This window comes from Erinaceus europaeus, chromosome 7 (genome assembly GCF_950295315.1).
Source record: "Erinaceus europaeus chromosome 7, mEriEur2.1, whole genome shotgun sequence".
Taxonomy (NCBI): domain Eukaryota; kingdom Metazoa; phylum Chordata; class Mammalia; order Eulipotyphla; family Erinaceidae; genus Erinaceus; species Erinaceus europaeus.
Genome location: NC_080168.1, coordinates 32275606 through 32293985, shown reverse-complemented (window position 1 = coordinate 32293985; position 18380 = coordinate 32275606). Strand labels below are relative to the sequence as shown.

The following is an 18380-nucleotide window of genomic DNA, read 5'->3' as shown; positions in this document are numbered from 1 at the left end:
TTCCCTTTTGTTGCCCTTGTAGTTTTATTGTTGTAGTTATTATTGTTGTTACTGATGTCATCATTGTTAGATAGGACAGAGAGAAATGGAGAGAGGAGGGGAAGACAAAGAGGGGAGAGAAAGATAGATACCCGCAGACCTTCTTCACCACTTGTGAATCAACTCCCCTGCAGGTGGGGAGCCGGGGGCTCCAACCGGGATCCTTGCACTTGGTGCCACGTGTGCTTAACCTGCTGCACTACCACCCGACTCCCAAAAAAAGATTTTATTTATTAATGAGAAATACAGAAAGAGAGAGAGAGAACCAGACATCATTCTGGTACATATGCTACTGAGGATTGAACTCAGGACCTCATGCTTGAGAGTCCAATGCCTCATCCACTATGCCACCTCCCAGACCACCTTAATACTTTCTTTAATAAAGTATGATCAACTAACTTCTCTTGCAATAGGAAATGTCCTCTTCTTCTTTAAAATATTTGTTTTATTTCATATGAGAGTGAAGGAAAAAGAAGCCAGATCACCAATCGGGTACATGCAGCGCTGGAGGTTAAACTGGGAACCTCTGGCATGCAATTCCTCGCTCTGCAAATTGAGTTATTTCCCTGTAATATTCAAAACACAAAGAGATTTCCAACTACTGAATTTGGCCAAGATCCAAATCCCAAATTAGAACCTGCTCTTAACTCCTGACTGAAGCTGATTATATAAATAGCAATGTGTGAAGACAGCTTAGAGATTTCACAGTTGAGGGGTTCTCACTAAAGTGATTTCATTTACTCCCTTTCTCTTCTGTTTTTTAAAATTACTAATCTGTTTATTATTGGACAGAGACAGAGAGAAATTGAGAGAGGAAAGAGAGATAGAGAATGAGAGAGGCCAAGAGATATCTGGAGCACTGCTTCACGGCTTCTGAAGTGACTCCCCATAAAGGTGGGGAGCTTTAACCTGGATTCTTTTTTTTTTTAAGGATTTAAAAAAATATTTATTCAGTGGTCCAGGAGGTGGCGCAGTGGATAAAGCATTGGGCTCTCAAGCATGAGGTCCTGAGTTCAATCCCCGGCAGCACATGTACCAGAGTGATGTCTGGTTCCTCTCCTATCTTTCTAGTAAATAAAATCTTAAAAAAAAAAAAAAAAAAGCTTAGTTCAAGCTTAAAAAAAATTTATTCATTTTCCCTTTTTGTTGTCCTTTTTTTTAATTGTTGTAATTATTATTGTTGTTGTTGTTGATGTCTTTGTTGTTGGATAGGGCAGAAAGAAATGGAGAGAGGAGGGGAAGACAGAGAGGGGGAGAGAAAGATAGACACCTGCAGACCTGCTTCACTGCTTGTGAAGCGACCCCCCTGCAGGTGAGTATCCAGGGGCTCAAATCGGGATCCTTCCGCGGGTCCTTGAGTTTTGGTCACCTGCGTTTAACCGCTGAGCTACCGACAAACTCCCTCTAACTCTTACGCGGGTCCTTGTACTTTGCACCACGTGCGCTTAACCCGCAATGCTATCGCTGGACTCCCTCTGTCTATTTTTAAAGGGAGGGATGGCAAGACAGTTTGCTTTGGAGGAGTTAACGGTTTTGCCATGCATATGGCCCATGTTCAAGCCCAGCCTCCCACCACATTGGGGAAGTTTTGGTGCTGTAGTGTTCTTCCTTCTCTGTCGTATGCCTTACATTGGTTTGTTCTAGCCCTCCCCAAACCAAGAGAATTGGATCAGTCCAATTAATTTCGCGGGCCTGCTTGGCCCCGCCCCAAGGAACCCTGAGGGAGGGTTCCTGAGTTCATGAGTTCGAGAGTGTCTGAGTTCGAGAGTAAGGGAGAGGGTTCCTGAGTTCAAGAGTGCCAGAGTTAGCCAGAGTTCCTGAGTTCTTGAGTTCGAGAGTTCCAGAGTTACAGAGTAAGAGAGAGTTCCACAGTGGAAGAGTTTCAGGGGGTTCCCCAGTACGAGAGTTCCAGAGTTCCAGAGTTGGAAAGTTCCTGAGTTCCAGAGTAAGAGAGAGTGCTTGCGCCGCCGCAAAGAGACAGCCGAGTTCTGTTTGGTGATTAGTTTGTCTTAGTTTGTGAATCGTTGTTCCTGAATAAAGAAATACAGCTTCCCTGCCCAGCCGTTGTCTCCGCGTCTCTGTTACCCGCCGTGAAGCAAGCCAGGCCGGCAAGAGCATACGAAATTTTAACAACACTTCTCTCTCTCTTTTAAAAATTTTTTAAAATGTTTTTGTTTTATTTATTTATTCCTTTTTGTTGCCCTTGTTTTATTGTTGTAGTTATTATTGTTATTGATGTCGTTGTTGTTAGATAGGACAGACAGAAATGGAGAGAGGAGGGGAAGACAGAGAAGGGGAGAGAAAGACAGACACCTGCAGACCTGCTTCACCGCCTGTGAAGCGACTCCCCTGCAGGTGGGGAGCCAAGGGCTGGAACCCGGATCCTTACACCAGTCCTTGCACTTTGCGCCATGTGTGCTAAACCCACTGGCTCTCTCCTCTCTCCCTCTCTCTTCCTCCCTATCCCTCTCCCTCTCTTTCTAGCTGAAAGACTTGGTCCCTGCGGTGAAGCCCCAAGATGACAAAATAAAACAATCAACAACAACAACAAAAAAAAAAGGGGGGTCAGGTGGTGGCACACTCTCTGTCCTATCCTAACAGGGATGACATCAATAACAATAGTAACTATGACAATAAAACAACAAGGGCAACAAAAGGAAATAAATAAACAAATAAATATATCCATAGACAAATAAAAAAAGAAGAGGGGGTTGAGCGGTAGCGCAGTGGGTTAAGTGCACATGGCGTGAAGCACAAGGACCAGCATAAGGATCCCAGTTCCAGCCTCTGGCTCCCCACCCGCAGGGCAGTCACTTCACAAGTGGTGAAGCAGGTTCGCAGGTGTCTATCTTTCTCTCTTCCTCTCTGTCTTCCCCACCTCTCTTGATTTCTCTCTGTCCTATCCAACAACAACGACAGCAGTAACAACAATATAATTATAATAACACTAATGATAAACAACAAGGGCAACAAAAGGGAAAAAAAAAAGCCTCCAGGAACTATGGATTCCTAGTACAGGCACTGAGTCGCAGTGATAACCCTGGAGGCAAAAAAAAAAAAAAAAAAAAAAACCAAAGAAGAAAGAAGAAAGGGGGTCCAGGTGGTGTGTACCTAATTGAGTGCACATGTTAAAATGTACAAGGAACCAGATCCTGGTCCCCACATCAAAAGCTCCACAAGTGGTGAAGCAGGGCTGCAGGTGTCTCTCTGTCTCTCTCCATCTATATCTCCCTCATCCTGCTCAATTTCTGGCTGTCTCTATCCAGTAAATAAAGATAATAGGGTGGGGGTAGATAGCATAATGATTATACAAAGAGACTCTCATGCTTGAGGCTCCAAAGTCCCAGGGTCAATCCCCCACACCACAATAAGGCAGATCTGATTAGTGCTCTGGTCAAAATAAGTAAGCATATACATAAATAAATAAATATAATAAAAAGAGAGAGAGAGAGTATACAATGCTTTATCCAGTGTGACGCCTCCCGGGTCACCAAGTGTTTAAATGTTTAAGAATTTCCTTTGGGGAGTTGGGCAGTAGTGCAGCGGGTTAAGTGCATGTGCTGCAAAGCGCAAGGACTGGCTAAGGATCTCAGTTCAAGCCCCTGGCTCCCCACCTGCAAGGGGAGTCACTTTACAGGCGGTGAAGCAGGTGTCTTTCTCTCCCCCCTGTCTTCCCTTCCTCTCTCCATTTCTCTCTGTCCTATCTAACAATGACGACATCAATAACAACAACAATAATAACTACAACAATAATAAAAAACAACAAGGGCAACAAAAGGGAAATAAATTAATTAAAAAAACTTCCTTTGGTGGTTTGGGAGGTGGCACAGTGGCTAAGGCACTAGACTCTCAAGCATGAGGTCCTGAGTTCAATCCCCAGCAGCACATATACCAGAGTGATGTCAGGTTCTTTTTCTCTCTCCTATCTTTCTCATTAATAAATAAAATCTTTAAAAAAAAAAAAAGAATTTCCTTTGGGCTTGGGAGATAGCATAATAGCAAAAGACTTTTATGCTTGAGGCTTGAAGGATCCAGGTTCAGTCGCCAGCAGAGCTGAACAGTGCTCTGACAAAAATAAATAAATAAGTGAAAAACAAAGAAACATAGAAAAATGGAGGCAGGGATAGAAAGATACCGCAGCACCAAAGCTCCCCTCTGTGTGGAGGCCAAGCTTGAACCTGGATAACTTCCAGGGCAAACACAGCACACTCACCAAGGGGAGCTATCTTGTTGGCCCAGAGCTGACATATTTAAACCTGTTCCCAAGAATGAAAGTCCTAGATAAGCTAATTACCCCACAACAAGGCCGTAAATTGTACATTCATACCCCAGAGCCATTGCAGCAAAAATTGAAGAGACCTACATATATTTGAAAGGCATCTCTACTAAAATTCAGTCTGGCTTTAATATCCAAAACCTGGAAGCAACCCAGGTGTCCAACAACAGATGAGTGGCTGAGCAAGTTGTGGTCTATATACACAATGGAATACTACTCAGCTATTAAAAATGGTGGTTTCACCTTCTTCACCCCATCTTGGGTGGAGCTTGAAGGAATCATGTGAAGTGAGATCAGCCAGAAACAGAAGGATGACAATGGGATGATCTCACTCACAGGCAGAAGCTGGAAAACAAAATCAAAAGGGAAAACACAGAGCAGAACATGGACTGGAGTTGGTGTATTGCACCATAGTAAAAGACTCTGCAGCCCTGGAACATGATGGCAGAGGAGGACCTAGTAGAGGTTGTATTGTTATGTGAAAATGTTATGCATGTACCAACTATTGTATTTTACTGTCAAGTGTAAACCACTAATCCCCCAATAAAGAAATTAAAAAAATAAAATAAAACTCATAAAAAAAAAGGCAGTTGGGCGGTAGTGCAGCGGGTTAAGCGCAGGTGGCGCAAAGCACAAGGATGGGCGTAAGGATACCGGTTCGAGCCCCTGGCTCCCCACCTGCAGGGGGGATTGCTTCACAGGTGGTGAAGCAGGTCTGCAGGTGTCTATCTTTCTCTCCCCTTCTCTGTCTTCCCCTCCTCTCTCCATTTCTCTCTGTCCTATCCAACAACGACGACAACAATAATAATCACAACAATAAAACAACAAGGGTGGGCTGGGGAGATAGCATAATGGTTATGCAAAAGCCTTTCAAGCCTGAGGCTCTGAGGTCCCAAGTTCAATCTCCTGCACCACCATAAGCCAGAACTGAGCAGTGTTCTGGTCTTTCTCTCTCTCTTGGTATCTTTCCCTCTATATCTACTCTTTCTCACTAAAATAAATAAAAAAAATTTTAAAAATGACAAGGGCAACAAAAGGGAATAAATAAATAAATATTATTAAAAAAATAAGGAAGTCAGGTGGTAGCACAGCGGGTTAAGTGCAGGTGGCGCAAAGCGCAAGGAAGAGCGTAAGGATCCCGGTTCGAGTCCCGGCTCCCCACCTGCAGGACAGTCGCTTCACAGGCGGTGAAGCATGTCTGCAGGTGTCTTTCTCTCCCCCTCTCCGTTTTTCCTTCCTCTCTCTATTTCTCTTTGTCCTATCCAACAACAACGACATCAATAACAACAATAATAACCACAACAACAATGAAAAACAAGGGCAACAAAAGGGAAAATAAATATTTTTTTAAAAAAGAATAAAAAAATTCAGTCTGTTCACAAAGCGGAAGGTCAGGAGTGCTCAGATGCTGTGCCCTCCCTGGGAGGTGTCTAGCGGCCGGTATTTCTCAAATTCCAGCTGCTCCAATTTTTCTATAGGTAAAACATATGACAGTTCAATATAACAAGCGGTGTTCTGTCAAGGACCTTCGGAAATCACGCGATACTTTCTGCAGACTCCCTCCCGTGGCGGGAATATCCCGGAAATGACGGCCGATTCTGCGGCACCGCGGCTGTCGGAAGTGACGTCACATCCCAGAGTCCTCGGAGAAAGAAGCTTCTGTTCGGCGCGCGTGCAACGTTCGGTCAACGTGCTCTGGTGCTTTGCGGAAAGCGTGCGCTCCGTCGGCCCCGGCGGTGCCGGCCTTTGGGGGCCGCACACTTGGGCTTTTCCCGGTGGTAGAGGAGCTCCCCAACGGCCGCGCGGCGCCCGGATCCGGCCTCACCATGTTGGTGCTGTTTGAAACTTCGGTGGGCTACGCCATCTTTAAGGTAAGTGGGAGATGGAGACATTGGAGGGAGAAGTTAGGTGTTGGGCAGCCGGGAAGGGAGAAGGACCTGAGGACGGGCCGCGCTGCTCCGGGTGCCTGGGTGCCTTTTCAGCCCCTTGCTCCTGGAGGAGGAGGTGGAGGACGGAGGCTTGCGGCCTGTTCTCGGTTGGTGAACACGTGGTGCCGCTGTCTGGGGCGCGGGCGCCTGCACTGGGGAGAGTCAAGGTGCAGGGGAGCAGCGGCTCTGGACGAGCTTGCAGCTCGAGTTTTAATTCTGAGTCTTCTGAAGAAGTACCGGAAAAAAATTTAAGTTGAGAAGTGACAAGTTCAAATCTATCTTAAAGGAAGCAAGCAAGGAAACACGTTTGTACGTGTCCAGGCCCCTCCCCCCCAGTAAGATAATTTGGATTAAAGCCGAAATGGAGGGGAACACACGGCGCAGTTTCGAAGACATCGTTGATGGAATTAGCTGAAGAAATCAGTGTGAATTTTAAATGTTTATTGAGAGGTACAGAGAGAGCCGCCAGAGCACTGCTCAGCTCTGGCGTATGGTGGTGCTGGGGATTGAACACGAGACGCTACGTGCCTCCGGCATGAAGCCTTTTTGCATAAGCGTTATACGGTCTCCGCAGCCCCCAACCCCCTATTTTTAATAAATGATAGTGAAGAGAGGCAGGTTGTTACCTGTAACTGTTGCCGGACTTCTCACTTGTTTCTTCCAAGTTTCTCTTGACATTTGAACCCTTGTTACATTAAATATTTGTTTTTAAGAAATCCAGTCAAGCAATAAAGTATGAAAATTGAATTTGCTTATTTTTAGTCCAATTAGAATTGTCTGTGACTGAATTATTAACAATCTTAAGGGTGTTAGTACCTCTAAAAATGTCACAAGTTCTGCAGATACCGCCAAATACTTACAATATTAATTTATAAATAATTGGGACTAATCGCATTTTTTATTTATTTTTAATGAGAAAGAGGGGAGAGACCAGAGCATTGTTCAGCTGTGGCTTATGGTGTTGCTGGGGATTGAACCTGCAACTTTGGAGCATCAGGCATGAAAATATTCATCTTATATATATGAGGAAGTTTTTACATGACACAGGGAAGTAAAAGCAACACTCCACAGCTTACTCTCCTGTACCAGGAATCAAACTAAGAACTTCAGACATGCAGGTCCTATGCCCTATCATTTCAACTATTTCCCTGGTTGCTGGAGCCTTTAAAAAAAAAACAAAAACCTCAATTCACACTAGACGATGCATTTTTTTTTTTTTTAAGAATTTATTCATGAGAAAGATAGAACCAGGCTTCACTCTGGTACGTGTGCTGCCTGTGATTGAACTCAAGACTTTATGGTTGAGGATCCAGTGATTTTTATCCACTGCACCACATGCCAGGCCACAAGAGAATGTATTATTTTAAAATTTTCTTTATTGGGGAATTAATGTTTCATATTCAACAGTAAATACGATAGTTTGTACATGCATAACATTCCCCAGTTTCCCATATAACCCCCACTAGGTCCTCTGTCATCCTTCTTGGACATGCATTCTCCCCGAGAATGTTTTTTTTTTTTTTTTCTTTTTCTTTTAACCAGAGCACTGTTCAGCTCTGGCTTATGGTGGTGCGGGGACTTTGGAGCCTCAGGCATGAGAGTCTGTTTGCATAACCATTATGCTATCTACCTTCCACCCCCAAGAATGCATTTTATATTGTGACTCATACACGTTCATACAGTGATTTATCGAGTTATAAGCACCTTTTAAAATTACTTCTCACTTTCAAGATTATGTATTAATGTAGTGACTATGTAAAAGAACTGCATCATTCTAGAATATTACACAATTTCAAACGATATTCCTTAAATTTTACTCGTCCCAGACTTAATCTTAGAAATGGGAATTATAAGCGCAGGTGGCGCAAAGCACAAGGACCGGCATAAGGATCCCAGTTCGAACCTCGGCTCCCCACCTGCAGTGGAGTTGCTTCACAGGCGGTGAAGCAGGTCTGCAGGTGTCTATCTTTCTCTCCTCCTCTCTGTCTTCCCCTCCTCTCTCCATTTCTCTCTGTCCTATCCAACAATGACAACAACAATAATAATTACAACAATAAAACAACAAGGGCAACAAAAGGGAATAAATAAAATAAATATAAATAAATAAATAAAAAGAAATGGGAATTATTCCAACCTAATCCCAACACTTGACCCACCATTTCTAACTTGAAATTCATGTAATAAAATAGCATACTGGTTATGCAAACAAATTAATGCCTGAGGCCCTGAGGTCCCAGGTTCAACCTCCCACACCACCATAACCCAGAGCTTACCGTAAAAATAAATGAATGGATCTGTTGGTCCGGGAGGTGGCGCAGTAAATCAATGAACTTTAAAGCATGAGGTCCTGAGTTCAATCCCCAGCAGCACATGTACCACAGTGATGTCTGGCTCTTTCTCTCCTATTTCTCATCAGTCAATAAATAAAATTTTAAAAAAGTAAATGGATCTTTTTTTAAATATTTATTCCCTTTTGGTGCGCTTTTTATTATTATTGATGTCGTCGTTGTTGAATAGGACAGAGAGAAATGGAGAAAGAAGGCAGGGGAGAGAAAGACAGACACCTGCAGACCTCCTTCACTGCCTGTGAAGCGACTCCCCTGCAGATGTGATTCTGGGGTTCGAACCGGGATCTTGTGCCTGGTCCTTGCGCTTAACCTACTGCGCTACCGCCCAACTCCCGGATCTCTTTGTCTTTTGGAGACGGGAAAAGCTCAATGCAAAATGACTTTTTTTATATTTATTTATTCCCTTTTGTTGTCCTTGTTTTATTGTTGTAGTTATTGTTGATGTTGTCGTCGTTGAATAGGACATAAATGGAGAGGGGAGGGCGAGAGAAAGACCCCTGCAGACCTGCTTCACCACCTGTGAAGCGACTCCCCCGCAGGTTGGGGGCAGGTTGGGGGCTCGAACCGGGATCCTTATGCCCGTCTTTGCGCTTCCCGCCACATGCACTTAACCTGCTGCGCTACCGCCCAACTCCTGCAAAAGGACTTTTTTTGTGGCTTTTTAATTTTTTAAAAAATTTGTTACCCTGTTTTATTGTAGTTATCGTTGTTGTTATTGATGCCGTCATTGTTGGACAGGACAAAAAGAAATGAAGAGAGGAGGGGAAGACGGGGAGAGAAAGAGACACCTGTAGACCTGCTTCACCGCCTGTGAAGCTACTCCTGTGCAGGTGGGGAGCCGGGGGCTCCAACCAGGATCCTTACACCAGTCCTTGTGCTTTGTGCCACCTGCGCTTAACCCACTGCACTACTACCCGACTCCCGGCTATTTTAATTTTTTAAAATTTTATTTATAAAAAGAAAACACTGAAAAAAACCCATAGGATAAGAGGGGTACAACTCCACAGTCCCCACCACCAGATCTCTATATCCCATCCCCCCCTGATAGCTTTCCTATTCTTTATCCCTCTGGGAGTATGGACCTAGGTTCATTGTGGGATGCAGAAGATGGAAGGTCATTCTGTAATTGCTTCCCCACTGAACATGGGCATTGACAGGTCGATCAATACTCCCAGTATTGATCGACCTGTCTTTCTCTTTCCCTAGTGGGGAAGGACTCTGAGGAAGCAGATCTCCGGGACACATTGTTGGGGTTGTCTGTCCAGGAAGGTCCGGTCGACATCATGCTAGCATCTGGAACCTGGTGGTTGAAAAGAGAGTTAACATATAAAGCCAAACAAATTGTTGACTAAATCATGAAACTAAAGGCTGGAATAGTGCAGATGAAGAGTTGGGGGGGGTCTCCATTTTATAGATAGTAGTCCTATTTAGTTATATTCTAAAGACCCCATGACTATACTAGTTTTTATTTTTTTTCCCCAGGGCCTGACATCTGATATGCAGGTAGATCCAAGTTATTGTCTGGGAAGGTGATGTCATGGCTTTAAAAAGGACCAGAAAGCTGGACCAGGGAAGAGAGTAGCTCCCAAATATGGGAAAGGTGTATAAATATTGTTGACTGTAAGCAAAAGGACTAGAAATGGATGTTGTATACAAGGTTTTGTATGTATCTTATTAAAGTTTAAAGCAAATGTACAACAAAGTGGAAATGATCTGATTATATTTTGTTCATTGTTCTATTAATGGTGTAGCCTGACTAAGTGAGCATGAATTGGTGTAATTTCATTATACTTGTTTCTGTCCTTGTTATACTTTAGGAATGCTAATAGTATGCCTTACATAATGCCTGTTTTACTACCCAGGTGTTATCTTCAAATATATTTGATTTTTAACTATGAAAAAGATAAGTTTTGTTTGCATGAGCTGTGTCTCAAGAGTAAGGTTAGTTGCATTCTTCTCTCTGTCCTATTCAACAACAGTGACATCAGTAATCACTGCAACAATAAAACAGCAAGGGCAACAAAAGGGAATAAATAAATAAAATTTTTTTTTAATGAGTTAAGGTCTCCACACATGAAATCTGATGGAGTGATTGGATTTTAAGATCTTCAGTTTTTTTGTTGTTGTTGTTTGGTTTTTTTTTTTTTTTTTTTAGATTTAATTTATTAATGAGAAACATAGGTGAGAGAAAGAACCAGACATCACTCTGGTACATGTGCTGCCGGGGATTGAACTCAGGACCTCATGCTTGAGAGTCCAATGCTTTATCCACTGCACCACCTCCCAGACCACTATGAACATTCTTTATGGAAAGTGGTGTAGGACTCTGAAAACAAAGCTTCCTGCCTCAGGGGAGATGCATAATGGCATTCAAAAGACTTGCCTGAGGCTTAAAGTTTTCAGGTAGTGCACCAGGTTAAGCACGCATAGTGTGAAGCGCAAGGACAGGTATAAGGTTCAAGCCCCCTACTCCTCCACCTGCTGAGCACATCACAAGCCTTGAAGCAGGTCTGCAGGTATTTTCTCTTCCCATCCTCTCCTCTTCTCTCTGTCCTATCCAACCGGAACAGCATTGGTGGGGGAGATGGCCTCCATGGCCACCAGGAACAGTGGACTCAGTGCAAGCACAGAGCCCCAGCAACAACCCTGGGGGCAAATAATAAGTAAGGTTTTCAGTAAAGACCCAAGATCTGAATTCATTCCCAGTACTAAACGGGCTATTTCACAAAATGTGTTCTGAAAAAAAAATTGTAATTGGGAGTCCGGTGGTAGCACAGCAGGTTAAGCGCAGGTGGCGCAAAGTGCAAGGACTGGCATAAGGATCCTGGTTCAAGCCCCCGCTCCTTACCTGCAGGGGAGTCGCTTCACAGGTGGTGAAACAGGTCTGCAGGTGTCTCTCTCCCTCTCTGTCTTCCCCTCCTCTCTCCATTTCTCTCTTTCCTATCCAATGATGACAACAACAGTAAAAACAAGGGCAACAAAAAGGAAGTAAATAAATATTTTAAAAGGAAATTGGTAATTGAGGAAGAAATTAATTCTACCTTTTTAAAATGTTTTAATTATCTTTATTTGATAAAGGCAGTCAGAAATTGAGAGGAGGGGGGTTGATAGACAACCTGCAGCACTGCTTCACCACTTGTGAAGCTTTCCTCTGCAGGTAGGGACTGCGGTCTTGAACCTGGGCCCTTGTGCATTGTAACAGGTGTGCTCAATCAGGTGCGGCACCACCCCCTACCCCCCTTTTCGTTGTACAGTCAACAGTAAAATAAATAGTTTATACATGCAAAACATTTCCACATAACAATTCAAACCCCACTGGATCCTCCTCTGCCATCCTGTTCCAGGACCTGAACCCTCCACCCACCCCACCCCAGAGTCTTTTACTTTGGTGCAGTACACCAACTCCAGTCCAAGTTCTGCTAAGTATTTTCTCTTCTGATCTTGTTTTTCAACTTCTGTCTATGAGAGAGATAATCCCATATTCATCCTTCTGTTTCTTTCTCACTTAACATGATTTCTTTGAACTCTAGCCCCAAGATGGGGTAAGAAGGTGAATTCACCTTGAACCTGAGACTTTGGAGCCTCAGGAATAAGTGTCTTTGCATAATCATTATGCCATCTACCCGTTCACATTTCCCAGTTTTCTACATAGCAATTAAATCCCCTGTAGGTCCTCCTCTACCATCATGCTCCAGGACCTGAACACCCCCTACCCCAGAGTCCTTTACTTTGGTGCAACACACCAGCTCCAGTCCATTTTTTTTTTTCTTTTTCTTTTTTTTTACTGTTTTAAGGTCTGTCTTGTACTGAATAGCTAGCTGTTACTTTTTTTGTGTGTGGTCCATTGGCTTGTAGTTTTCCATCCTTTCACTTTGAGTCTGTCTTGTTGATACGCACGATTTAAAGAATTATTTAAATATTCATTACAGGTTCTGAATGAAAAGAAACTTCAAGAGGTTGATAGTTTATGGAAAGAGTTTGAAACTCCAGAGAAAGCAAACAAAATGTAAGTCATCCTGACTCTAGGCTTTATTGGGGCGACTGGGTTTGGGTTGTGGTCCTCCCCCCCCCCCATGTGTTATATATCCACAGGTGCTTGTTTTGACGTGTATTTTAGGAATAATATTGCTATAGGCTTGATTATTAGATTTCAGTATTTCAGCCAATTTGTAGTAAACTAGAGTGGACAGTAACTCTTCCCCCCCAAAAAATACTACTATTTAAAAAAATTTTTGGACAGCGGGGTTGATAGCATAAAGGTTATGAAAAGAGACTTGTGCCTGAGGCTCCAAAGTCCCAGGTTCAGTCCCCTGTACCCACCATAAGCCAGAAGTGAGCCGTGCTGGTTAGAAAATAATACTTGAGGAGGGTGGGTGGTAGTGCAGTGGGTTGAGTGCACATAGTGCAACGGCATAAGGATCCCCACCTGAGTGGTGAATCCTCCCCCTGCCAGTGGTCCTTGGGCACTGTAGTGTGTGCACTTAACTAGTTGTGCCACCACCTGGCCCCTGGTGTCTCCTTCTCTTACCACCCTTTTACCCGCTTGATTTCTGTCTTTTTTTTTCCTAGTTTTTTAAATTATCTTCTTTTTCCCCAATTTTTATTTATTTAGTTTTCCTTTTGCTGCCCTTGTTTTTTATTGTTGTAGTTATTGTTGTTATTGATGTAGTCATTGTTGGGTAGGACACAGAGAAATGAAGAGAGGAGGGAAAGACAGATAGATGGGAGAGAAAACCACCTGCAGACCTGCTTCACCTGTGAAGCGACTCCCCTGCAGGTGGGGAGCCAGGGGCTTGAATCTGGATCTTTATGCTTTGCGCCACGTGCACTTAACCCTCTGCACTACCACCCGACTCCCTAAATTTTTTTTTTAAATTTTATAACCAGAGCACCGTTCAGTTCTGGCTTATGGTGGTGCGGGGGATTGAACCTGGGGCTTTAGAGCCTTAGGCATGAGAGCCTGTTTGCATAACCGTTATGCTATCTACCACACCTCTAAATTTATATTTTTTTAAATTTATTTATTGGATAGAGACTGCTAAAAATCAAGAGGGAAGAGAGGGGGATAGGGAGAGAGACACCCGCAAACATGCTTCACCAATCAAAAAACTTTCCCTCTGCAGGTGGGGACCAAGCCATGGCCCTAGTGCTTTATAACATGTGCTTAATCAGGTGTACCACTGACCAGTCCCTGGCGTGCTCTATCCAATAAAAATAATTTAAGGGTGGGAGTCAGGTTGTAGCACAGTAGGTTAAGCGCAGGTGGCGCAAAGCACAAGGACCAGCATAAGGATCCTGGTTCAAGCCCTGGCTCCCTACCTGCAGGGGAGTTGCTTAACAAGCGGTAAAGCAGGTCTGCAGTTGTCTGTCTTTCTCTTCCCCTCTCTGTCTTCCCCTCCTCTCTCCATTTCTCTCTGTCCTATCCAACAACAACAATAAAACAAGGGCAACAAAAGGGGATAAATGAAATGAATATTTTAAATAAATAAATAAGGGTGGGGGTAAATAGCATAATGGTTATGTAGAGCCTGAGGCTCCAAGGTCCCAGATTAAATCCCCCACACCACTATAAACCAGAGCTGAGCAATGGTCTGGGGGAAAAAAAGATTTTTTTTAATAAAGAGAAATGAACCAATGATGTGTAAGTTGGTAAAGGGATTGTGGTGAGGCAGAGTAGGATGAAATTAATTTTCCCATTACATTATTAAGTGTATTAGTGGGACCAACCAATTGTTTTTTGACCAGGTAAGAGAATCTTAAAGTAGCACTGTTTTTAGACACAATAGACTGGCTTGATTTAGTCTGAATCGTTGTTGTCAATGATGTAGTCATGTTGGAACTGAATCTTAAGTGATCTGACATATATTCGTCACTACCACTGAGACAGCAATGTATTCAATGATTATTCTGCACTTCAGTATATGGGGAGGGAGGTCAGATAAGGGTAAAAAGAATCACACTTGGCAGCAAACTCCTTTTTTTCCTCCTGCAGAAAGCAGAGAAAGGGGAGTCAGGTGGTAGTGCAACCCATTAAGCACACATGGCACGAAGCGCAAGTACTAGCGTGAGGTTCCTGGTTTGAGCCCTAGCTCTCCACCTGTAGGGGAGTCACTTCACAGGCGGTGAAGCAGGTCTGTAGGTGTCTTTGTCTTCCCCTCCTCTCCATTTCTCTCTGTCCTATCTAACAATGACGACATCAGTAATTACAACAACAGTAAAAAAACAAGGGCAACAAAAGGAAAAATAAATATATATATAAAATTTTTTTTATTTATTCCCTTTTGTTGCCCTTGTTGTTTTGTTGCAGTTATTATTGATGTTGTTATTGTTGGATAGGACAGAGAGAAATGGAGAGAGAGAGGAGGGGAAGGTGGGGACAGAGCCTGTGAAGCTACTCCCCTGCAGGTGGGGAGCTGGGGGCTCGAACTGCCATCCTTAAGCCGGTCCTTGGCCCTTTGCGCCTCGTGTGCTTAACCCGCTGCGCTACCGGATGACTCCCATATAGAATGTTTTTTTTATAAAAGGGAAAGACCATAGCACCAAGCCTGCCTCCAGATTGGGCTAGCTGCAGTAGGAAATCTTTTCACTGTTTTACCCTTCTCTAATCACCACTCACTAGCTCAAAGGAAGAGAAGGCAGGAATATAGAGATGGGGGAGAAAATCTGACTTTGAGGCCTAGTCCCATATAACGAAAGCTTCCTACATATGTGACTTGCAGAATCAGTATCTTCTCATAACAACTTTTGTTTTTGATTCTAGAGTAAAACTAAAACATTTTGAGAAATTCCAGGATACAGCAGAAGCATTGGCAGGTAAAGTCAAAAGCTGGCTATTTGTTTTTTCAATCTGGAAATTTATTGTCCTTATTTTTATTTTTTTTAATTGTGGGCGGGGGAGATAGCATAATGGTTAAACAAACAGACTTTCATGCCTGAGGCTCCAAAGTCCCAGGTTCAATCCCCCGCACCACCATAAGCCAGAGCTGAGCAGTGCTCTGGTGTGTGTCTCCCTCTCTCTCTCTTCCCCCTCCCCCTCTTCCTCTGCATCTCTCTCAAAAATAAAATAAATAAAATTTAAGAAATTGCTTGGTTCAGTTGTCTGAGTTAACCTTAACCAATGTTGTCAATGATGCATTCATCCGGAACTGAATTTAAGTGATCTAACTCAAATTCGTCACTACCACTGAGACAACATTGAGTTAGCTTTCTTCACCGTAGGGCTGGTTTTTCTCGCCATGGGATGAAAGGTGAGAAGTGGTTAAGTTGCTCTCCCTCTGGAAACCAGCAGCATAATGCTGAAGCACAGTTCAGTAAAAGCTGTACTACAAACCACCAAGGTAATGTGGTCAAGTACATAGTCCTGATAGTTAATCCAAGAGTCAAGTCAGGATTCACAGTTGGAATAAGAAGGCAGTTATAATGCTGTGCGTTTGTAGTTTGAAAAAGCACCATGCTACTCACATCTCAGAAAAACCAGTAGAGTCTGTGCTTGTTCTAAATACATTAACTGTAGAGTTGCAGTTAAAGGGATAAACATTTAGACGAGCTACTCATCTTTAAACAAGTCCTCTTGATGGGAGGACATGCAAATAGTCTTACTGGGCTTAGCTTCAGTAGTTCTTTATTACTGTCTTTGGTTTCTGTTAAGGACAATATAGAGATCTAATATATATTTTAAATTCATTATTGGGTAGAGACAAATTGAGAAGTGAGGGGTAGACAGGGAAAGAGACAGAAACAGTTGCACTCCTGCTTCACCCCTCTCGAAGCTTTCCCCCTGCAGGTTGGGACCAGAGGCTTGAACCTGGCACTGTAATGTATGCGTTTAACCAAGTACAATACCTCCTGACCCCCTGAAATAGGTACTTACAGAACCATTTAAAGGCATTGAAATTTGAGTGTTACAGTCAACCCACTATTTAGTGGCATAACTAGAAAATAAAGGACCATACAGAAATAGGTGACAGGAAGTTAGACAAGAATTCAACAGTAATATAAATAATTTTAAGACTGCTTCGTCAAGGGCAGGGGTGGAGAGCACAGTAATTATGCAGAGACTCATGCCTATGGCTCCAAGGTCCCAGGTTCAATCCCCCTGCACGCTAGAGCTGAATAGTGGTCTGTCAAAAGAAAAAGACTTCTTTATCACCACATTAGTCAGTGGTCAGCGGGGTTGTTCAGTGGATAGGACACATCTTGTGAGTGGGAAACCAGGGGGCAGACTCTTGAGCTCTATCCTTGCACTACAGGATGGAGCATTACTCTTGGCTTTGGTCTTTTTTTGTGTCTCTCTTACATATATGTCACATAGAAGTACCTATGGAAGTACCTCGTAAAACCATAAAACACCACAAACTTTGTTATTAGTTATACCCTGAGTCTGGCAAGGATACACAGACTATACGCAGACCAATTTGTATGGAGTATTTGGGCAATGATTAAATAGAAGATCCAACCATGGGAGATAGCATATGTGGGTATGCCTGAGGCTCCAGGATCCTAGTTTAAGTGCCCCGTAAGCCAGAGCTGTGCGGTTTTCTGTTACCAAAAAAAAAACAGCCAGCTTCCTCACAAATGCAAGTGAAGTTCTTGCTGTTAGAGATGGAGAGGACACATCACAGTACCACTTCTGCTTTCATGAAGCTTCTGCTTGTGAACTGCTTGTGAAAGCTACCCTTACTTTGAATAAGGTGCCTTCATTTTTAAGTTTACCGTCCCATGAGGTTTATGAGAAGAGACTTGACATATGGACCCTGGATTAGCAAAGAAGATGTCTAGTCACACATAAGACTGCAACAGGGACTTCATTGTATATATGAAAGAGAAACCGAGTGGTGGGGGAGGGAGAAAAACACCTACAGACCTGCTTCACCTGAAGCATCCTGTCTGGGTCTGGGAGATACTCCCCCAAAGCTGGAGACTGTATTTTGAACCTGGGGCTTTGAATCTTGAAGCTCAGACATGGAAGTCTTCTGCAAAAGTACCATGCATGCTTTCTCCCCAGCCAATACATTTCTTGTAGACTGGATTTGAGAGTATATCACAATCAGAACATCCAGCCAGTAATGATAACATAGAGCGAGTCTGTCATCACTCAGGACAATGCATGAATCTAGCTCTTAAGTTCAAGGGGAGATTGATGTAACAAAGGGAGAAGAAAAACTGGTATCAGTGAGAGGGATAGAAAGAGAGAAAGAACTAGACATCACTCTGGTACATGTGCTGCCAGGGATTGAACTCAGGACCTCACATTTGAGAGTCCAATACACTGTGCCACCTGCCAGACCATTTTGTAAAACACTTTTGAGCTTGAGCGTTTCATGTTTTATTCGTTGATCAGAGCACTGATCTGCATTAGTGCCTGGGGTCAAGTGTGCCACTGCATTTTCTTTTTTTTAATAAGATCTTAAGTCCTAACAGTTAAAAACTTGAGGATTAATGCCTTTGTTTCTCTCCTTAAAAAGCATTCACAGCTCTGATGGAAGGCAAAATCAACAAACAGCTGAAAAAAGTTCTGAAGAAAATTGTAAAAGAAGCTCACGAACCCTTGGCTGTAGCTGATGCTAAACTAGGAGGCGTTATAAAGGTAAAGCTATGATGGTTGGTTTGATTTTTGTTGAATGAGACAAAATGAGCACTACTTAACTCTCACATAAGGTGATGCTAAAGATCTGTTTTTGTCTGGGGCCTCAGGCATGCAAATTGGTGATCCGACAGACTGAACTATCTACCAGGCCCTAAAGTTCTATTTCCTTTCTTTACCAGAGCATTGCTCAGCCCTAGCATGCA

At 43.2% G+C, this 18380-nt stretch overlaps 1 protein-coding gene and 2 non-coding genes across 4 annotated transcripts in view; all 3 read left to right on the top strand.

Moving 5' to 3' along the window:
* The first annotated feature begins 5947 nt into the window (after positions 1 to 5947).
* The window catches only part of NOP58 (NOP58 ribonucleoprotein), a 28573-nt gene continuing 16140 nt past the window's right edge, over positions 5948 to 18380 (top strand). The window contains exons 1-4 of one of the 2 annotated variants that reach the window (XM_007520495.3): positions 5948 to 6186; positions 12521 to 12597; positions 15352 to 15404; positions 18056 to 18177. In XM_007520495.3, the coding sequence (XP_007520557.1) occupies positions 6142 to 6186; positions 12521 to 12597; positions 15352 to 15404; positions 18056 to 18177 (297 nt within the window). In that variant the 5' untranslated portion in view covers positions 5948 to 6141. Of the gene's footprint in view, positions 6187 to 12518; positions 12598 to 15351; positions 15405 to 15809; positions 15929 to 18055; positions 18178 to 18380 lie in introns of those variants that run through there. The other variant, XM_060194119.1, reaches the window with a different exon arrangement.
* On the top strand, positions 14398 to 14485 carry LOC132539707 (small nucleolar RNA SNORD70). The gene has a single exon (XR_009551033.1). It is a non-coding gene; the product is annotated as a small nucleolar RNA SNORD70 (small nucleolar RNA).
* LOC132539706 (small nucleolar RNA SNORD70) lies at positions 15705 to 15790 on the top strand. The gene has a single exon (XR_009551032.1). It is a non-coding gene; the product is annotated as a small nucleolar RNA SNORD70 (small nucleolar RNA).